The sequence below is a fragment of the Schistocerca piceifrons genome, chromosome 5 (genome assembly GCF_021461385.2).
Source record: "Schistocerca piceifrons isolate TAMUIC-IGC-003096 chromosome 5, iqSchPice1.1, whole genome shotgun sequence".
Taxonomy (NCBI): Eukaryota; Metazoa; Arthropoda; class Insecta; order Orthoptera; family Acrididae; genus Schistocerca; species Schistocerca piceifrons.
Genome location: NC_060142.1, coordinates 547754751 through 547773730, shown reverse-complemented (window position 1 = coordinate 547773730; position 18980 = coordinate 547754751). Strand labels below are relative to the sequence as shown.

Sequence of the window (18980 nt, the reverse complement as noted above, 5' to 3'; positions counted from 1 at the left end):
CCACGGGGTGCAGGATTTCCAGTTTGAGTGTTGAGGAGCCCCCACCTCCCCCTCTCTGGCACCCACTTTCTACGAATGTGACATGCAATAAACCTTGCACCCAGAATTGCTACACTATGAAGGAAAAATTGATTCAGAAGACTTCTGGATTCATACTGCTTATTGTTCTCATTTCTTTATGCAGAAAATGTTTGTGGTACATCAAATTTTATAGTGGAGTGATATTTAGTGCCGGATCACAGTCCGGATGCAATACCTTGCACTTCTTTTTGCAGCTTTGATGCTGAGGTTAAAAAACCAGCTTTAAATTCCTGTGGAGGAAATCACAGAAGATTCACCACTAATTTTTAAGTTATATTGAAAAGAATTATGGGGTGACTTCAAACAGTATGTAACATGTCGTCCACACTAAGAACATTGAGAACATTGGCACATTGTTTTCTGGGCTTCCTCTGGACACATTTCTGCTGTGATATGGTTAACAAATGCATCACAGTGCAGGACTGAAATGGCGCAGCAACTGGAAACACACTCAAAAGTTGATTTAAGCAGGACAGCACTATTCTTGTGGGCTAAATGTCTAAATTGCACAGATTAACCATGAAATTCTGGTGGTATATGGACCAAATGTAAATTTGTGTCCAGTCACAGTGAAATCGTGCCAACAACATGACAAAGGCCACACAGGAGCATTTGATAGTGATTGCCCGTAGATGACAATGTCTAGCAATCAAGGAACCAATTTGCAGCAAGTGCAGATTTTTATAAGATTTGGATTTTCACACAACAGTACTAAGATGGCACCCTGACCGAGAAGTGGATTCCTATCATCAAGGCATTGAAAAATTAATAGAACATTCTGACTGTTGTTTACAGAGTATTGGTGATTATGTCAAAAAATAGTGTAATGTGCCTCTGTCACTCTGGAGTGTGGTGCAGCACTCAATATGAGTTACTTGACCTGCAATAACAACATATAACTTATAATAGGAGGAAACATTCCACGTGGGAAAAATATATCTAAAAACAAAGATGATGTGGCTTACCAAACGAAAGCGCTGGCATGTTGATAGATACACAAACAACCACAAACATACACACAAAATTCAAGCTTTCGCAACCAACGGTTGCTTTGTCAGGAAAGAGGAGTGTTTGTTGGTAATGAGGATCACCCTGTGGCTAAACATGCCTTGGTGCACGGCCAGCACATCTTAGCACACTGTTACACCATCCGGGTTATCTAGATACTTCCCACTAACACCAACCTGTCAGAACTCCGGAGATGGGAACTTGCCCTTCAGTATATCCTCTCTTCTCATTACCCACCAGGCCTCAACCTCCGCTAATTTCAAGTTGCTGCCGCTCATACCTCACCTGTCATTCAACAACATCTTTGCCTCTGTACTTCTGCCTCGACTGATATCTCTGCCCAAACTCTTTGCCTTTACAAATGTCTGCTTGTGTCTGTGTATGTGCGGATGGATATGTGTGTGTGTGAGAGTGTATACTTGTCCTTTCTTCCCCCTAAGATAAGTCTTTCCGCTCCCGGGATTGGAATGACTCCTTACCCTCTCCCTTAAAACCCACATCCTTTCGTCTTTCCCTCTCCTTCACTCTTTCCTGACGAAGCAACCGTTGGTTGCTAAAGCTTGAATTTTGTGTGTATGTTTGTGTTTATTTGTGTATCTATCAACATGCCAGCGCTTTTGTTTGGTAAGTCACATCGTCTTTGTTTTTAGACAACATATAACTTAATTTTTTAAGTGCCCTCATAGCAAACTGACCAAACAACAAGCTCTGGAATATAAAACTTTCATTCATACATTTCTGTATATTCCTTCCTGTAAGGAAAAGATGGCCTGATGAACATATCCAGATATATAACGGTTGTTAAAACACCATTAATAGGTAACTGTCACCAAAGCAAGAGGGTGGTTTGAAAAGTTTTTGGAACAGAATAGAAAAAAAGTACTTACATCACTGAAACTTTTTTATTTTTCAATGTAGTCTCCTTGTAGATTAACGCACTTGGCCCAATGATGTTCCAGTGCCTTGATCCCATCTCATAAATAAATTTCCTCCAGGCCTGCAAAATAGTTGTCAACTCTGGCTATCAATTCTTTGTTTGAAGTGAATCTTCATCCACCAAGAAAAATTTTCAGTTTTGGGAAGAGATGGAAGTCTGACAGAGCCATATCAGGTGAATGTGGCAACAATTCATACCTTAGTTAATGTAATTTTGCCATGGCGACAGCACATGTTTTTGATACAGCATCAAGAGTCATGGCACCTATCTTGCAGATAATTTTTTCATTTCTAACTCTTCAGTTAAAATGTGATATACCCTTTCAGATGACATCTGGCAAGTGTGAGCAATTTCACATACTTTCAATTGGCGATCCTCAATGACCATTTTGTGCACTTTCGCAATGATTTCTGGAGTAGTGACACACCTTGGCCAACCACTGCACTGATCATCATCTATGCTCTCCAACCAGTTTAAATTCATTTGTCCACTTGGCAACAGTTGAATATGAAGGAGCTGAGTCCCCCAATGTATTCTGGAAATCAGCATGAATGTTCTTTGCTTTCATACCTTTCTTTATGAAGTACTTAATCACTGCTCGAATCTCGATTTTTTCCATCTTCACAAATCGCAACAGCAGAGCCACATCACAACCACAGCTCTCTTCCAAGAGCAATGACATGGCACATGTTTACAGGCAACAGTCCAATGAATATCATGTGAACAACTCGTTGCGCTAGTGCTGACCTCTCATGGTGATTCCAGGAACTTTTTAAACCACCCTCATACTATGACCTATGAGCTTATGGAAGATAAATTTAATGCAGTAAAATTAGCAGAATAGCACCTATCTTTTGAAAAGATTGCTGTTTCGTCAGGTATACTAAATAGCTGCTAATTATCTATTTCTGCCAGCTTATTATTTATGTTTTGGCATTTATATTTATCAAGAACAGAAGCTGTCCTCTTACAGTAAAAACAGAGATCTGTTTATGTTGAAAACTGTCATGTGTCATAGTGCTATTGGTAATCCAAAAACCTTGCAGCAAGGCACATTATTTGTAGAAATGACTAGTATTAACTTATATGTTTTCAATTTGCTTTTCAATTTATTGCAGTTCTCAATTGCATGATTTAAATCTGGTGATAGTTTACTGAAGAACTTTCGAACAGAATGCGGATCCTCACTCTGAACTCTAGGCTGGGAGACAACATCTACATGAAAATTATGTATTGATCTTTTATTAAATTTTGTTAATCACAGCTAATCTCAAATTAATTTTTATTATTACCAATGGATACCTTTCAAGAGCAGATGGACTGGAAAGTATTTAAGAATTTCATGAATAATGTGATTGATTAGAAAATACAAAGCTCACCCTTGATTGCTTCACTCAGAAGGACATTGTCTCCATAAGAAATATTGACATTAATTCCTTCAGCAGGAGACAGGTATGTCATCTCCACACATCCTGAAAAGATTAGTGACAAATGTTGTATTAAATATACATGTTGCGTTTTTGTTTTCTGGCCTCTTTTTTCCACAGTTGCACATATATAAGTTGTATAGGTTAAGTGCCATCTTTAGCAACTGCAATAAAAGTTTTATTAAGCCCAGAAGTGTTTCACTTTTTTTTAAAACATCCTGAAGTGGTCACTGTAACAATACGGTTTCTTCTCTTATAATTTTGTTTGTTATGATCATCAATAGTTCACGTGCTTTACTTATTACTATAAACAGTATTTATTCTTTTCATTACTAACGTTTTTTTCTTTTCTTTTTGTTTACTGCATTCTTTTTCATCTTCCACATGTTTTTGCAGAGAACACTTTCACTGCACTTAAGATAAGTGCACATTCATGTTGGGAAGTATCATTGTCCCCCTGCCATTTTGCATGTTTCGTTGCAGTTGCTAAAGATGGCAATCAACCCATATGGTACAAGTATTATTAACTATTTGGTTCAAAAAGTACACCAGGAAAAATGAGTAAGAACAAACAAAAGTGTAGTGCAATAAAGTAATTAGACTCATTTCCAACTAAACTTTCTTAAATAAGTTACATATGAATACTGAACCACAGGCAATATGAAACTTTCTGTACTTGGTAACAGACAAGTTTAGTCAGCAGGCAACTTTCTATTTTTTTCTGTTTTTGATTGACAATAGAAACTTTAAATACACTCCTGGAAATTGAAATAAGAACACCGTGAATTCATTGTCCCAGGAAGGGGAAACTTTATTGACACATTCCTGGGGTCAGATACATCACATGATCACAGACACAACCACAGGCACATAGACACAGGCAACAGAGCATGCACAATGTCGGCACTAGTACAGTGTATATCCACCTTTCGCAGCAATGCAGGCTGCTATTCTCCCATGGAGACGATCGTAGAGATGCTGGATGTAGTCCTGTGGAACGGCTTGCCATGCCATTTCCACCTGGCGCCTCAGTTGGACCAGCGTTCGTGCTGGACGTGCTGACCGCGTGAGACGACACTTCATCCAGTCCCAAACATGCTCAATGGGGGACAGATCCGGAGATCTTGCTGGCCAGGGTAGTTGACATACACCTTCTAGAGCACGTTGGGTGGCACGGGATACATGCGGACGTGCATTGTCCTGTTGGAACACCAAGTTCCCTTGCCGGTCTATGAATGGTAGAACGATGGGTTCGATGACGGTTTGGATGTACCGTGCACTATTCAGTGTCCCCTCGACGATCACCAGTGGTGTACGGCCAGTGTAGGAGATCGCTCCCCACACCATGATGCCGGGTGTTGGCCCTGTGTGCCTCGGTCGTATGCAGTCCTGATTGTGGCGCTCACCTGCACGGCGCCAAACACGCATACGACCATCATTGGCACCAAGGCAGAAGTGACTCTCATCGCTGAAGACGACACGTCTCCATTCGTCCCTCCATTCACGCCTGTCGCGACACCACTGGAGGCGGGCTGCACGATGTTGGGGCGTGAGCGGAAGACGGCCTAATGGTGTGCGGGACCGTAGCCCAGCTTCATGGAGACGGTTGCGAATGGTCCTCGCCAATACCCCAGGAGCAACAGTGTCCCTAATTTGGTGGGAAGTGGCGGTGCGGTCCCCTATGGCACTGCGTAGGATCCTACGGTCTTGGCGTGCATCCGTGCGTCGCTGCGGTCCGGTCCCAGGTCGACGGGCACGTGCACCTTCCCCCAACCACTGGCGACAACATCGATGTACTGTGGAGACCTCACGCCCCACGTGTTGAGCAATTCAGCGGTACGTCCACCCGGCCTCCCGTATGCCCACCATACGCCTTCGCTCAAAGTCCGTCAACTGCACATACGGTTCACGTCCACGCGGCATGCTACCAGTGTTAAAGACTGCGATGGAGCTCCGTTTGCCACGGCAAACTGGCTGACACTGACGGCGGCGGTGCACAAATGCTGCGCAGCTAGCGCCATTCGACGGCCAACACTGCGGTTCCTGGTGTGTCCGCTGTGCCGTGCGTGTGATCATTGCTTGTACAGCCCTCTCGCAGTGTCCGGAGCAAGTATGGTGGGTCTGACACACCGGTGTCAATGTGTTCTTTTTTCCATTTCCAGGAGTGTAGATCTTATCATCATCTGATCTAGGAGAAATATTTATTAGCTGCTTGCTTTCTGTGTTGCTCATAGCCTAGTTCAAGCTTTTTGGAGACCAGTTAAATAGTGTACACCATAATCAGCCTGTCAAATACATAGCTGTGTTGCTAATCAATTGAGGGTTCTTATAAATGATATTGTATGCTATAACTTGTATACTGATTAAGGGCCCAATCACATCCATACCAGCCACAGCCGCACCAGGTGCAGCCAGGAGTTTAGAGGGAATGACTTAAAACTGGTTCGCAATAAGATGCTTAACCCTTAATCACACAAAGACACATAATATTTCTAGATATCCAGACTGAGATGGACCAGCATGTGAATTAGCAAAAAACTGTTGTCAATATTTCTGGCTCACATCAGCACTAATGACATCTGTCACTTGGGTTCTGAGGTCATCCTCAGTTTGTACGGGCAACTGGCAGAAGTTGTGAAGACCACTAGCCTGGCGTATGGGGTGAAAGCAGGGTTCACTATTTGCAGCATTGTACCCAATGTTGATCGGCATCCTTTGAGCCGAGGGGGGGCGGGGGGGGGGGGGATAGGGGGATACAAACCAAGGACTCTATCAATTCTATGACAGTCTTGGCTGCACATTTCTTGACCTGAGTTATGGCGAAAGGGGGGGGGGGGATTTTTGGACGCCCCCTGATAGGTTGCGGGTGCAGTTCACAAAGGGTGCAGCTACTCATGTAGCAGAGTACTTGTATTCATAACAAAGTTCCTGAATTTACTGCTGTCAAGGAAAGCTTTTACACTCAAATTATTCTTGGAACCAAGAGGCATGGAAAGTATATCGAGAAGACAGATTAGATGCCATAGGAGAGGGAGAATTCATTGCAGTTGGCAAAAATATTCTGTGAAGTTACTTGGATGTATGTTACATGAATGACTCAAAGGCTTCTCAAATAAGAGAATCCAGTACTTTATTCTCAATTGTGAGTTCACTACAGACAAGGGTATCATCAGGAGTGCACCAGAGGATTGTGATAGGCCCATCCTTCTCCTCTATATCCATAAATGATCTGACAAACAGGGTGAGCAGCAATCCATGCCTGTTTGCTGATGATGCTATGGTGTATGGGATGATGTTGTCACTGAATTACTGTAGGAGGGTACAAGATGACTTAGACAAACTTTATAGATGCTTTGATAAATGGCAACTTGCTCTAAATGTAGACAAATGTAGGTTAATGCAGATGAATAGGAAAAATAATCCTGTAATGTTCAAATACAGAATCAGCAGCATGCTGCTTGACATAGCCATGGAGATCAAATATCTAAGTGTTATGTTGCAATGCTATATGAAATGGAATGAGCACTTCAGGATAACAATAGGAAAGGTGAATGGTTGAATTTGGTTTATTGGGAGCGTTTTAGGAAAGTGTAGCATATCTGTTAAGGAGACCATGTTTAAGACACTAGCGCAACAAATTTTTGAGTACTGCTAGAGTATCTGGGACCACCAGGTCATATTAAAGGAGGCCATCGAAACAATAATGTAGAGGCAGTCTGATAGATCTGTTACTGCTAAGTTCAGTCAACACATGAGTGTTACGGAGATGCTTCAAGAACTGAAGGAAGACAACGTTCTTTTCACGAAACACTCTTGAGAAAATTTAGAGACTCAACATTTGACGCTGACTGCATAACAATTCTACTGTTGCCAACATACGTTTTGTGCAAGGACCAAGACGATAAGATAAGAGAAACCAGGGTGCATGTGGAAGCATATAGGTAGTTGTTTTTCCCTCTCTCTATTTGGGAGTGTAACAGGAAAGGGAATGAGCAGTAGTAGTAGAAGGTATCATCCACCATGCATCATGTGCTGGCTTCCAGAGTACGCACATAGATATAGATGTTGAGGCAGTTCTGCCTACTTTGTGTTGAGAAACCTCTCTCATGAAGTTGGACTGCAGACAGAATTGCTAGCATAATTTCAGTACTATGCAATGGCATAATGTACCAGGGTAAAGCAGCTGAGCTTGAGAAAGGACTCATTATACAGAAGTGTGCAGTAAGAATATTATGTAAAGTTGATGACTGAGCATCTTGCAGAAGCTTGTTCTGAGAGCATGGGGTTCTTACATCTCTTTGCCAATACATTTACTCCCTTATGGTATATGTGAGAGTAAGGATTTAGGATGAACTGTGAAATTCAAAAGCACAATATGACAAGCAAAAATATTTTCCTTATAGACTATGCAAATGGTAAGGCCAAGTAGAAATTCCTGGACAAGAAAACAAATAAAATTTATTTTATAAAAAGAGGAAATATAGAAATGCAGCAGAGCTGAGGTTTTCAGTTAACTTTTTCCGGACTCTGGTGCCATCTCAATTTGTTATGCATCTGGATGCCTAAGCTTCACTTAGTGTATGCTCATTGACATCTGTAAGTTATTCTGATCTGTTTGGAATGTGTATTGTCCACAAAATTCCCACCTGGCAACATAATGGAATGGTATATCTTTTTTTCAGATTAAGTTTTTTGTCTCTGATACACACCCTAACTCCAGACAACAAGGACCATGCTTTCCACATACTCAGATCCACATCACACCACACTGATTCACGTTTTAATTTATGTATTGTTGTAACTCATCCTCAATATTCATTCCAGCAGACACTATGTCTTAGTGTGTACACTGTAAGAAACACACATTGTAGTTATCGATTGTCAAACTGATATTAAGATAGCCTTTTTTCTTCTCACTATATGAGGAGACAGTGTTGTTGGGTTGTGCTATATCATCCATGTGTATAGGGTAACAAATGTAAAACACGCCACTAGAATAACATTGACACTTTTAAAATTATAATATTAGACAAAATAGATTACTACATTAAGTAGCAGACAGGCACAGCCTTTCACACAAAAGACACATTGCGTACTGGTTCAAGTTGCCAGAGATGACTGTCATATGCGTGAGGTGTGATTGCTATATATATATATATATATATATATATATATATATATATATATATATATATATATATATATATATATATATATAAAATAGAGGGAAACATTCCACGTGGGAAAAATATATCTAAAAACAAAGATGATGTGACTTACCAAACGAAAGCGCTGGCAGGTCGATAGACACACAAACAAACACAAACATACACACAAAATTCAAGCTTTCGCAACAAACTGTTGCCTCATCAGGAAAGAGGGAAGGAGAGGGAAAGACGAAAGGATGTGGGTTTTAAGGTAGAGGGTAAGGAGTCATTCCAATCCCGGGAGCGGAAGACACCCCCTAAGGTAAGTCTTTCTGCTCCTGGGATTGGAATGACTCCTTACCCTCTCCCTTAAAACCCACATCCTTTCGTCTTTCCCTCTCCTTTCCTCTTTCCTGATGAGGCAACACTTTGTTGCGAAAGCTTGAATTTTGTGTGTATGTTTGTGTTTGTTTGTGTGTCTATCGACCTGCCAGCGCTTTCGTTTGGTAAGTCACATCATCTTTGTTTTATATATATATATATATATATATATATATATATATACAGGGTGTTTCAAAAATGACCGGTATATTTGAAACGGCAATAAAAACTAAACGAGCAGCGATAGAAATACACCGTTTGTTGCAATATGCTTGGGACAACAGTACATTTTCAGGCGGACAAACTTTTGAAATTACAGTAGTTACAATTTTCAACAACAGATGGCGCTGCAAGTGATGTGAAAGATATAGAAGACAACGCAGTCTGTGGGTGCGCCATTCTGTACGTCGTCTTTCTGCTGTAAGCGTGTGCTGTTCACAATGTGCAAGTGTGCTGTAGACAACATGGTTTATTCCTTAGAACAGAGGATTTTTCTGGTGTTGGAATTCCACCGCCTAGAACACAGTGTTGTTGCAACAAGACGAAGTTTTCAACGGAGGTTTAATGTAACCAAAGGACCGAAAAGCGATACAATAAAGGATCTGTTTGAAAAATTTCAATGGACTGGGAACGTGACGGATGAACGTGCTGGAAAGGTAGGGCGACCGCGTACGGCAACCACAGAGGGCAACGCGCAGCTAGTGATCCAACAGCGGCCTCAGGTTTCCGTTCGCCGTGTTGCAGCTGCGGTCCAAATGACGCCAACGTCCATGTATCGTCTCATGCGCCAGAGTTTACACCTCTATCCATACAAAATTCAAACGCGGCAACCCCTCAGCGCCGCTACCATTGCTGCACGAGAGACATTCACTAACGATATAGTGCACAGCATTGATGACGGCGATATGCATGTGGGCAGCATTTGGTTTACTGACGAAGCTTATTTTTACCTGGACGGCTTTGTCAATAAACAGAACTGGCACATATGGGGAACCGAAAAGCCCCATGTTGCAGCCCCATCGTCCCTGCATCCTCAAAAAGTACTGGTTCATTTCTTCCAAAGGAATCATTGGTCCATTTTTCAGATCCGAAACGATTACTGCATCACGCTATCTGGACATTCTTCGTGAATTTGTGGCGGTACAAACTGCCTTAGACGACACTGCGAACATCTCATGGTTTATGCAAGATGGTGCCCGGTCACATCGCACGGCCGACGTCTTTAATTTCCTGAATGAATATTTCGATGATCGTGTGATTGCTTTGGGCTATCCGAAACATACAGGAGGCAGCGTGGATTGGCCTCCCTATTCGCCAGACATGAACCCCTGTGACTTCTTTCTGTGGGGACACTTGAAAGACCAGGTGTACCGCCAGAATCCAGAAACAATTGAACAGCTGAAGCAGTACATCTCATCTGCATGTGAAGCCATTCCACCAGACACGTTGTCAAAGGTTTCGGGTAATTTCATTCAGAGACTACGCCATATTATTGCTACGCATGGTGGATATGTGGAAAATATCGTACTACAGAGTTTCCCAGACCGCAGCGCCATCTGTTGTTGAAAATTGTAACTACTGTAATTTCGAAAGTTTGTCTGCCTGAAAATGTACTGTTGTCCCAAGCATATTGTAACAAACGGTGTATTTCTATCGCTGCTCGTTTAGTTTTTATTGCCGTTTCAAATATACCGGTCATTTTTGAAACACCCTGTAAAAAAGAAAGCTCTGGTAGATAGACAAAACAAAAAACACACAAACGCACACACAAATTTCAAGCTTTCACAACCCACGGTTGCTTCGTCAGGAAAGAGGGAAGGAGAGGGAAAGACGAAAGGATGTGGGTTTTAGGGGAGAGGGCAAGTCATTCCAATCCCGGGAGTGGAAAGACTTACCTTAGGGGGAAAAAGGGGTAGTATACACTCGCACACACACACATATCCATCCACACATATAAAGACACAAGCAGACATATGTGTGTGTGTGTGTGTGTGTGTGTGTGTTTCCTTTTCTGACAAAGACTGTGGCTGAATAGTATGTAAGCGTCTTTTCATTGTGTCTGTCAACAAATCAATGTGTCATCTTCACGGTAAGTAGCAATCTATCTTTTCCTTATATTGTTGATATTCTAACCTGGAGTTTCCATTGTTTGATATTAGACAAATGTATGCCTACCAATCAGTGATAACTATTTTCTGAGAAACATAATCAGTTTACTCAAGATATTGAAACTACCTATCACAGTTGACTTACCAGCTCCAACCAAATAGCAAGGGAAAAAACTGTTTACAAATGATAAGTCTCTACATCATAAAGCTGAATCAAACCTTTTCGACCAGTATCTATAAAAGTCGTGTATACATATGAACTGGCCAAGTGACCCCCTCTTGTTTCCACTAAGCAAGAGAAGTAGGATAAAAACTGTTCCACATTTTTACCATCGCTCAAGTAGCCGGAGAGTAGAAGTGACTTTGCTGGCAGTTGTGGGTCCAGACTTGTGCCAACTGTCTAGCATTATTGTTTTTTTTTTTTTTTTTAATTGCAGCTCATGTTAAAATGTAAAAGGCAACGCACTACTTAGTTTTTCATCAACAAATGATTTTAGGCGATCCTCGATAACAATGTAAAACAAACAAGCCTGTCAATAATATTGTGGCGCAAGTTCGTATTATCTACTGCACGGCAGACCATAGTGGAAATGAACGTGTCAGTAAAAGTCTCGTGCCAATTTGCAATGTGTAAAATGTTTATTAAAACATAATTATTAGCAGTAGTAGTAGTAGTAGTAGTAGTCTATTCATACAAGCACAATACACATTGCCTCTTCTTCATACGTTCGAAAATACAAATTTACGTGAACTATTCACTATTTCCAGTGTTTTAAAAATACTGAACAATAATTCGCACAAAATCCTAAACGGTTATTTCTTTCAATGCGAAACTGTTAAAGGTTAATTTTCGCCCTAAGAAACAGAAAACGTGCGGCAGGGCTCGGCAGCATTTGCTACATGGAGGAAACACCTCTGCTGCCAGTGCTGTATGAGTTCCTCACCTGGGCCACCGAGATCGACGTAGGTGAAATTGAAGTCCACGCAGCACGTGCAGGCGGGTCCTTCGCAAGAGCAGGCGCGCTCCAGCGGGCCGCCGTCGACGTCTGCGTCGGTATCGTCGCCATCCGCCACTTCCCTCTGCTCCGCTACTTCCTCGCCCAGGTCCCACAGGAAGTCTGCAAGGCCAAACAGGTCGTCACTCGCTGCCTACTAATTTTAGTCCTTCATGCTGAGCTTTTCCTTCCCCACTTATATCCTTCAGTACAGCTAATCATTTGGAATTGAAAGAAACCATAAGAGAAAACTCTTAGAACAGACAGTGTAGTGACTGTGTCTGTCATCCGTTATTGTATTGTATCGTATGTTAAGAAATGACGGAGAGGCTACGTCCCCGCCGCAGCCACAGTGGTCCACAACCCCGCAACGACTACCGCAGTCCACTTCACCCCTCTGCTGCCACATTCCGAACCACTCTTTCAGGATTATTGTGTTGTTCGGCCCCTAGTGGACACCCCATGAACGTCTCACACCAGACGAGTGTAACTCCTATGTTTGCGTCATAGAGTAATAGTGGTGTACGCGTGCTTGGAGAACTTGTTTGCGCAACAATCGCCGACATAGTGTAGCTGAGGAGGAATAAGGGGAATCAGCGTGCATTCGCCGAGGCAGATGGAAAACCGCCTAAAAACCATCCACAGACTGGCCGGCTCACCGGACCTCGACACAAGTCCGCCGGGCGGATTCGTGCCGGGGACCAGGCGCTCCTTCCCACTCCGGAAAGCCGCGCGTTAGACCGATCGGCTAACCGGGCGAGCGTCATCCGTTTTTGGTGAGCTGTGTTCGCAAAACAAATTTGGAGGCCAATATCTTTAATTTATTTCTGTCCTCTTCTATTACCAGTACCTGCTTTAGACGCAAAATGTCATTACAATCGTGCAAGAATTTCAAATAAGCCATATACTTGCGAGTGTCAACTTTATTTTACTTTAGTGATACATCTTATATTTCCACTTTACATAGGTAATTTTGTAGCTAGTTCGATTACAAGTGTGACCGCGTAATAGGCGAAGTTCTTCATTTTAATTTTATTTCCATGTTTTAATTTGTCTGTTGAAGGCTTGCTTGCTCTTTGAATTACTAACGTTATTGCACTACTGCTAGCAGTGTTTAATTCTTCTCAAAGAAATCAGCGATGCTTACAAATAAGGACAATGATCAGTGTGATCTGGTCAGTTGTAATGTTACAATATAGAGAAAAATTCGGGCAACGTATAGAAATGTTAACACAGTAAATCGTGGTACAAGTTCAAGAATAGGGCGTTTATTGTTAACTTACCGTAACCATCGTGTCATAAATTGCAACAAAATGCGTTGAAGTAATGCAGCATTTTGTACGAAGTCCCAACGATACCTCGACGAACTTCATTATAACACGCATAGAGGCATTCAGACTATCATTCTTCCCGCGCTCCATGCGTGAATGGAACAGAAAGAAACTCCAGTAACTGGTACAATGTGACGTACTCTCTTCCAAGCACTTGCAGAGTATAGATATCTAATTTCACAAGTTTTGCAAGGCTTTTAAGTTCAGATACTAAAGATAACATGAAGGGTGTGTATTCATCTTTCTGTTCATTTGCTTTTTAACGACTGTAGAATTTAGATTTAAGAGATCCAGTTAGCTCGTCTGTTCCTGTATGTTTCTTCTTTTTATTATGCGTAGAACTCACGTGTACTTATTTCGGTCTCTCTGGTTTGTGACGTCTCGTGCTGGGGGTCATCCTCTATTTCTTCTTCAGTACTGACAGACGTAGCTTTAACTGGCATTTTATGAGGGTTGACTGGACAGTAATGCCTCCACCTTCGTAACTCTTCAACAGTTGGCAGCATTGGTATACGGTAGGTACCTGCTTGTTCCATAGCCTCTTCTCTACAGCTCCAGTTGGTGGGAAGCCTTAGCATTGAACGGTTGTGTTGTTACAGTGTAACGTATGGAACCTCGTGCAGACGGTCGATCAATGCGATTTAAGCAACGTGCAGTCATCGAATTCTTGACAGCAGAAGGTGTCAGCCCAAAGGAGATTCATCAGAGGATGAAAGCAGTTTATGGTGATTAAGTTGATGTGTGCACTGTGCGTCGTTGGGCGAGTAAGTTTACAGGTGTTGAGGCAGGAACATCTCACCTGCGTGACAAACAAAGAGTTGGACGTCCTGTGACAACAACCACCGAGTTTCACAAGCAAAATGTTGACAGATTGATTCAGGACGATCGTCGTTATCACTCGGAGAGAACTTGCAAGCACAATCGGCATTTCAGAAGAACGTGTGGGTCACGTTGCTTTGCTTGGCTGTCAGAAGAGCTGTGCATGATGGGTACCCCTGATGCTGACTCCTGAAATGAAAGCACACAGACTTGAAATTTGCCAGGAACTCCTCTCGCTGTACAAGAATGAAGGCGACGCCTTTCTCCATTCAATTGTGACAGAAGACGAAACGTCGGTTTATGGAATATCGACACAAAGACTCGCCCCAGAAAAAGAAATTCTAGATGCAGCCCTCAGCTGGAAATATCATGGCCACAGTGTTCTGGGACGCAGATTGTGTTATCCAAGTTGATTTTCTTGATCATGGAACAACAATAAATTCAGAGCGTTACAACGCTGCGAACTCTGAAACGACAGGTAACAAGGGTCTGAAAGGGGAAGGTTTTCCTGCAGCATGACAATGCCAAACCACGCACTTCACGTGCCACCACGGCAGAACTTCAGAGACTGAGTCTCACCACTGTACGGCACCCTCCATACAGTCCAGATTTAGTACCGTCTGACTTCCATCTGTTCCCGGTAATGAAAGGCAATCTGCGGAGACATCATTATGCTTCTGATGAACACGTTGAGAGAAGTGTGAGACTGTGGTTGCCGAAACAGAGTGTTGACTCCTTCAGTGACGGCTTCAGAAAACTTGTTCATCGTTCACAGAAATGTATCCAATTAGCTGGTGATTATGTGGAAAAGTGAATATTGGTAATTAAAGATCACATTCTAAGGATTATTTCTCCATTTGTTTTATTAAAATATGTCCATCCAAACCCAATTAACGAAGGTGGAGGCATTACTTTTCATTCAACCCTCGTAAGAAACACTAAATTCTCGAAGTAAATGTATTGTTTTCACTCAGAAGCTGCAGTATTAGACTGCTCTTCCTTCTTTTTGGGCGATTATCAGTTGTAAGAATCCCTTACGATTTTCTACTTTCTGTGAAAAGTGGATGCTGAAAATCATCATCATCATCATCATCATTTAAGACTGATCATGCCTTTCAGCGTTCAGTCTGGAGCATAGTCCCCCTTATAAAATTCCTCCATGATCCCCTATTCAGTGCTAACATTGGTGCCTCTTCTGATGTTAAGCCTATTACTTCAAAATCATTCTTAACCGAATCCAGGTACCTTCTTCTTGGTCTCCCCCGACTCCTCCTACCCTCTACTGCTGAACCCATGAGTCTCTTGGGTAACCTTGCTTCTCCCATGCGTGTAACATGACCCCACCATCTAAGCCTATTCGCCCTGACTGCTACATCTATAGAGTTCATTCCCAGTTTTTCTTTGATTTCCTCATTGTGGACACCCTCCTGCCATTGTTCCCATCTACTAGTACCTGCAATCATCCTAGCTACTTTCATATCCGTAACCTCAACCTTATTGATAAGGTAACCTGAATCCACCCAGCTTTCGCTCCCATACAACAAAGTTGGTCGAAAGATTGAGCGGTGCACAGATAACTTAGTCTTGGTACTGACTTCCTTCTTGCACAAGAGAGTAGATCGTAGCTGAGCACTCACTGCATTAGCTTTGCTACACCTCGCTTCCAGTTCTTTCACTATGTTGCCATCCTGTGAGAATATGCATCCTAAGTACTTGAAACTGTCCACCTGTTCTAACTTTGTTCCTCCTATTTGACACTCAATCCGTTTATACTTGAAACTGTCCACCTGTTCTAACTTTGTTCCTCCTATTTGGCACTCAATCCGTTTATGTCTCTTTCCCACTGACATTACTTTCGTTTTGGAAATGCTAATCTTCATACCATAGTCCTTACATTTCTGATCTAGCTCTGAAATATTACTTTGCAAACTTTCAATCGAATCTGCCATCACAACTAAGTCATCCGCATACGCGAGACTGCTTATTTTGTGTTCACATATCTTAATCTCACCCACCCAGTCTATTGTTTTCAACATATGATCCATAAATAATATGAACAACAGTGGAGACAGGTTGCAGCCTTGTCTCACCCATGAAACTACTCTAAACCATGAACTCCATTTACCGTCAACTCTAACTGCTGCCTGACTATGCTTGTAAAGACCTTTAATTGCTTGCAAAAGTTTGCCTCCTATTCCATAATCTCGTAGAACAGACAATAACTTCCTCCTAGGAACCCGGTCATATGCCTTTTCTAGATCTATAAAGCATAGATACAATTCGCTGTTCCACTCATAACACTTCTCCATTATTTGCCGTAAGCTAAAGATCTGGTCCTAACAACCTCAAAGAGGCCTAAACCCACACTGATTTTCATCCAATTGGTCCTCAACTAATACTCGCACTTTCCTTTCAACAATACCTGAGAAGATTTTACCCACAACGCTGATTAAAGAGATACCTCTGTAGTTGTTACAATCTTTTCTGTTTCCATGTTTAAAGATTGGTGTGATTACTGATTTTGTCCAGTCTGATGGAACCTGTACCGACTCCCAGGCCATTTCAATTATCCTGTGTAGCCATTTAAGACCTGGCATTCCACTGTATTTGATGAGTTCCGACTTAATTTCATCCACCCCAGCTGCTTTATTGCACTGCAATCTATTGACCATTTTCTCCACTTCCTCAAATGTGATCCTATTTCCATCATCATTCCTATCCCATTCTACCTCGAAATCTGAAACATTACTGATCGTATTTTCACCTACATTGAGCAACTCTTCAAACTATTCCCTCCAGCTGCACAAGGAATCCACAGGATTCACCAGCAGTTTTCCTGACCTGTCCAAAATAATTGTCATTTCCTTCTTACCTCCCTTTCGAAGACTGCTAATTACACTCCAGAATGGTTTTCCAGCAGCTTGACCCAAAGTCTCCAACCCGTTTCCAAAGTCTCCCCAAGATTTCTTCTTGGATGAGTACACACTACTGTTCCAAGACATTCTTTAGCCACTTCTAGTACTGTGTCACTGTACCCTGTCCATTCCTTTTCCAATGACTGTAATTGACTACATTCAACTAACTGGTACCTTTCTGAGATCACTGTTATGTACTTGTGCCTGATTTCCTTATCCTGAAGTTTCTCCACTCTTATGGAGTGGACCTGACCTCCTGCACTTTCAGCCTCACAATCCCAATTTCACTGCAGATTAAATAATGATCAGTGTCATCAAAGAATCCCCTGAATACATGTGTGTCCCTCACAGCCTTCCTGAATTCCTGATCTGTTATTATATAGTCAATGACAGATCTGATTCCCCTGCCTTCCCCAGTATACCGGTGAATGTTCTAATGTTTAAAAAAGGAGTTTGTGATTACTAAGCCCATACTGGCACAGAAATCCAAGAGTTGTTTCCCGTTCCTGTTGGCCTCCATATCCTCTCCAAATTTACCCATAACCTTTTCATACCCTTCTGTTCGATTTCCAATCCTGGCATTAAAATCACTCATGAGCAGAACATTGTCCTTGTCCTTTACTCTAACAACTACATCACTGAGTGCATCATAAAAACTATCCATCTTATCTTGATCTGTCCCTTCACAATGCGAATATACTGACACAATCCTAAATTTCTTGCTAGACACTGTCAAATCTATCCACATCAGTCGTTCGTTTACATACCTTATTGCAACTACGCTGGGTTCCATTTCTTTCCTGATGTAAAGCTCTACACTCCATTGTGCTATTCCTGCTTTGACTGGTGACAGGTAGACCTTGTATTCTCCCACTTCCTCTTCTTTCTCACCCCTTACCCGGATGTCACTAACAGCTAAGACGTCCAGCCCCATATTACTTGCAGCCTCTGCCAGCTCTACCTTCTTCCCAGAGTAGCCCCCATTGATATTAATAGCTCCCCATCTCATTACCATTTGTTTGCCAAGTCGTATCTTAGGAGTCCCTGGTTTGTCAGTTTGAGGTGGGACTCCGTCACCTCCAAAGGTCAGAGGCATTTTGCTCTGATTGTTGCCAGCATCATATTTAAAGTACCAGGGAAGCAGGTTGCTAGCCTTACTTGCCCCGGGTCCCATTGAGTTTTACCCCTAACGGTTGAGGGACTAACCGGTGGATTTGGTAGTCTTTGCCGTATGAGCACAAAGGTGACCACGACTCAGAATGCTGAAAAGGAAACGAAAAAAATATCCAGTATCCATAAGCACCGTATTCTGAGAGTTTTGTGTAACGATAGCATTGGAAAGGCAAAGGAAATGCTTCTTGCTTATAATAGGCATTTGCCATTTTTAGGTCTTGGAGCTTCACCGACAATCTCGATTTGGTCTATCAACTACTTCTGGCAGTGAGTCAACTCCTGGAATCTGTCACAACCTTCGAAAGGGCAGCCAATTTTCCCGACTGTATGATGGCTATAGATGGTAAACATATACATGTCTGACAATGGATCACTTTATTATTGGGGCTAGAAGATATATTGAATGTACTTTCGGCATTGTTACTAACAAGTGGAGGGTTTTTGGTTGAACTTTGAACGTATCTCCAGAACCTTCTGATGACGTTATAAAAAGCAAGCTGTGTATTACGCAGTTTCTTGAAGTCATTTCGACTACTTACGTTTTATATAACATATCAGTAGATCCAACACAAACACGAAGATGTTAACAATGTTCATTACAAATATGCAGAATGGTTTGTCAGCACAGAGGGATACCTACCAGGCAGAATGAACAAAT

At 42.1% G+C, this 18980-nt stretch overlaps 1 protein-coding gene across 1 annotated transcript in view; it reads right to left on the bottom strand.

The window, feature by feature from the left end:
• Positions 1-13858, bottom strand: part of LOC124799133 — a 30910-nt gene extending 17052 nt beyond the window's left edge. Inside the window, exons 1-3 of the mRNA XM_047262670.1 lie at positions 13762-13858; positions 12034-12207; positions 3406-3498 (exon numbers count right to left, since the gene is read on the bottom strand). Of these exons, the coding sequence (XP_047118626.1) occupies positions 3406-3498; positions 12034-12207; positions 13762-13858 (364 nt within the window). The remainder of the gene's footprint in view (positions 1-3405; positions 3499-12033; positions 12208-13761) is intronic.
• Between the last annotated feature and the right edge of the window lie 5122 nt (positions 13859-18980).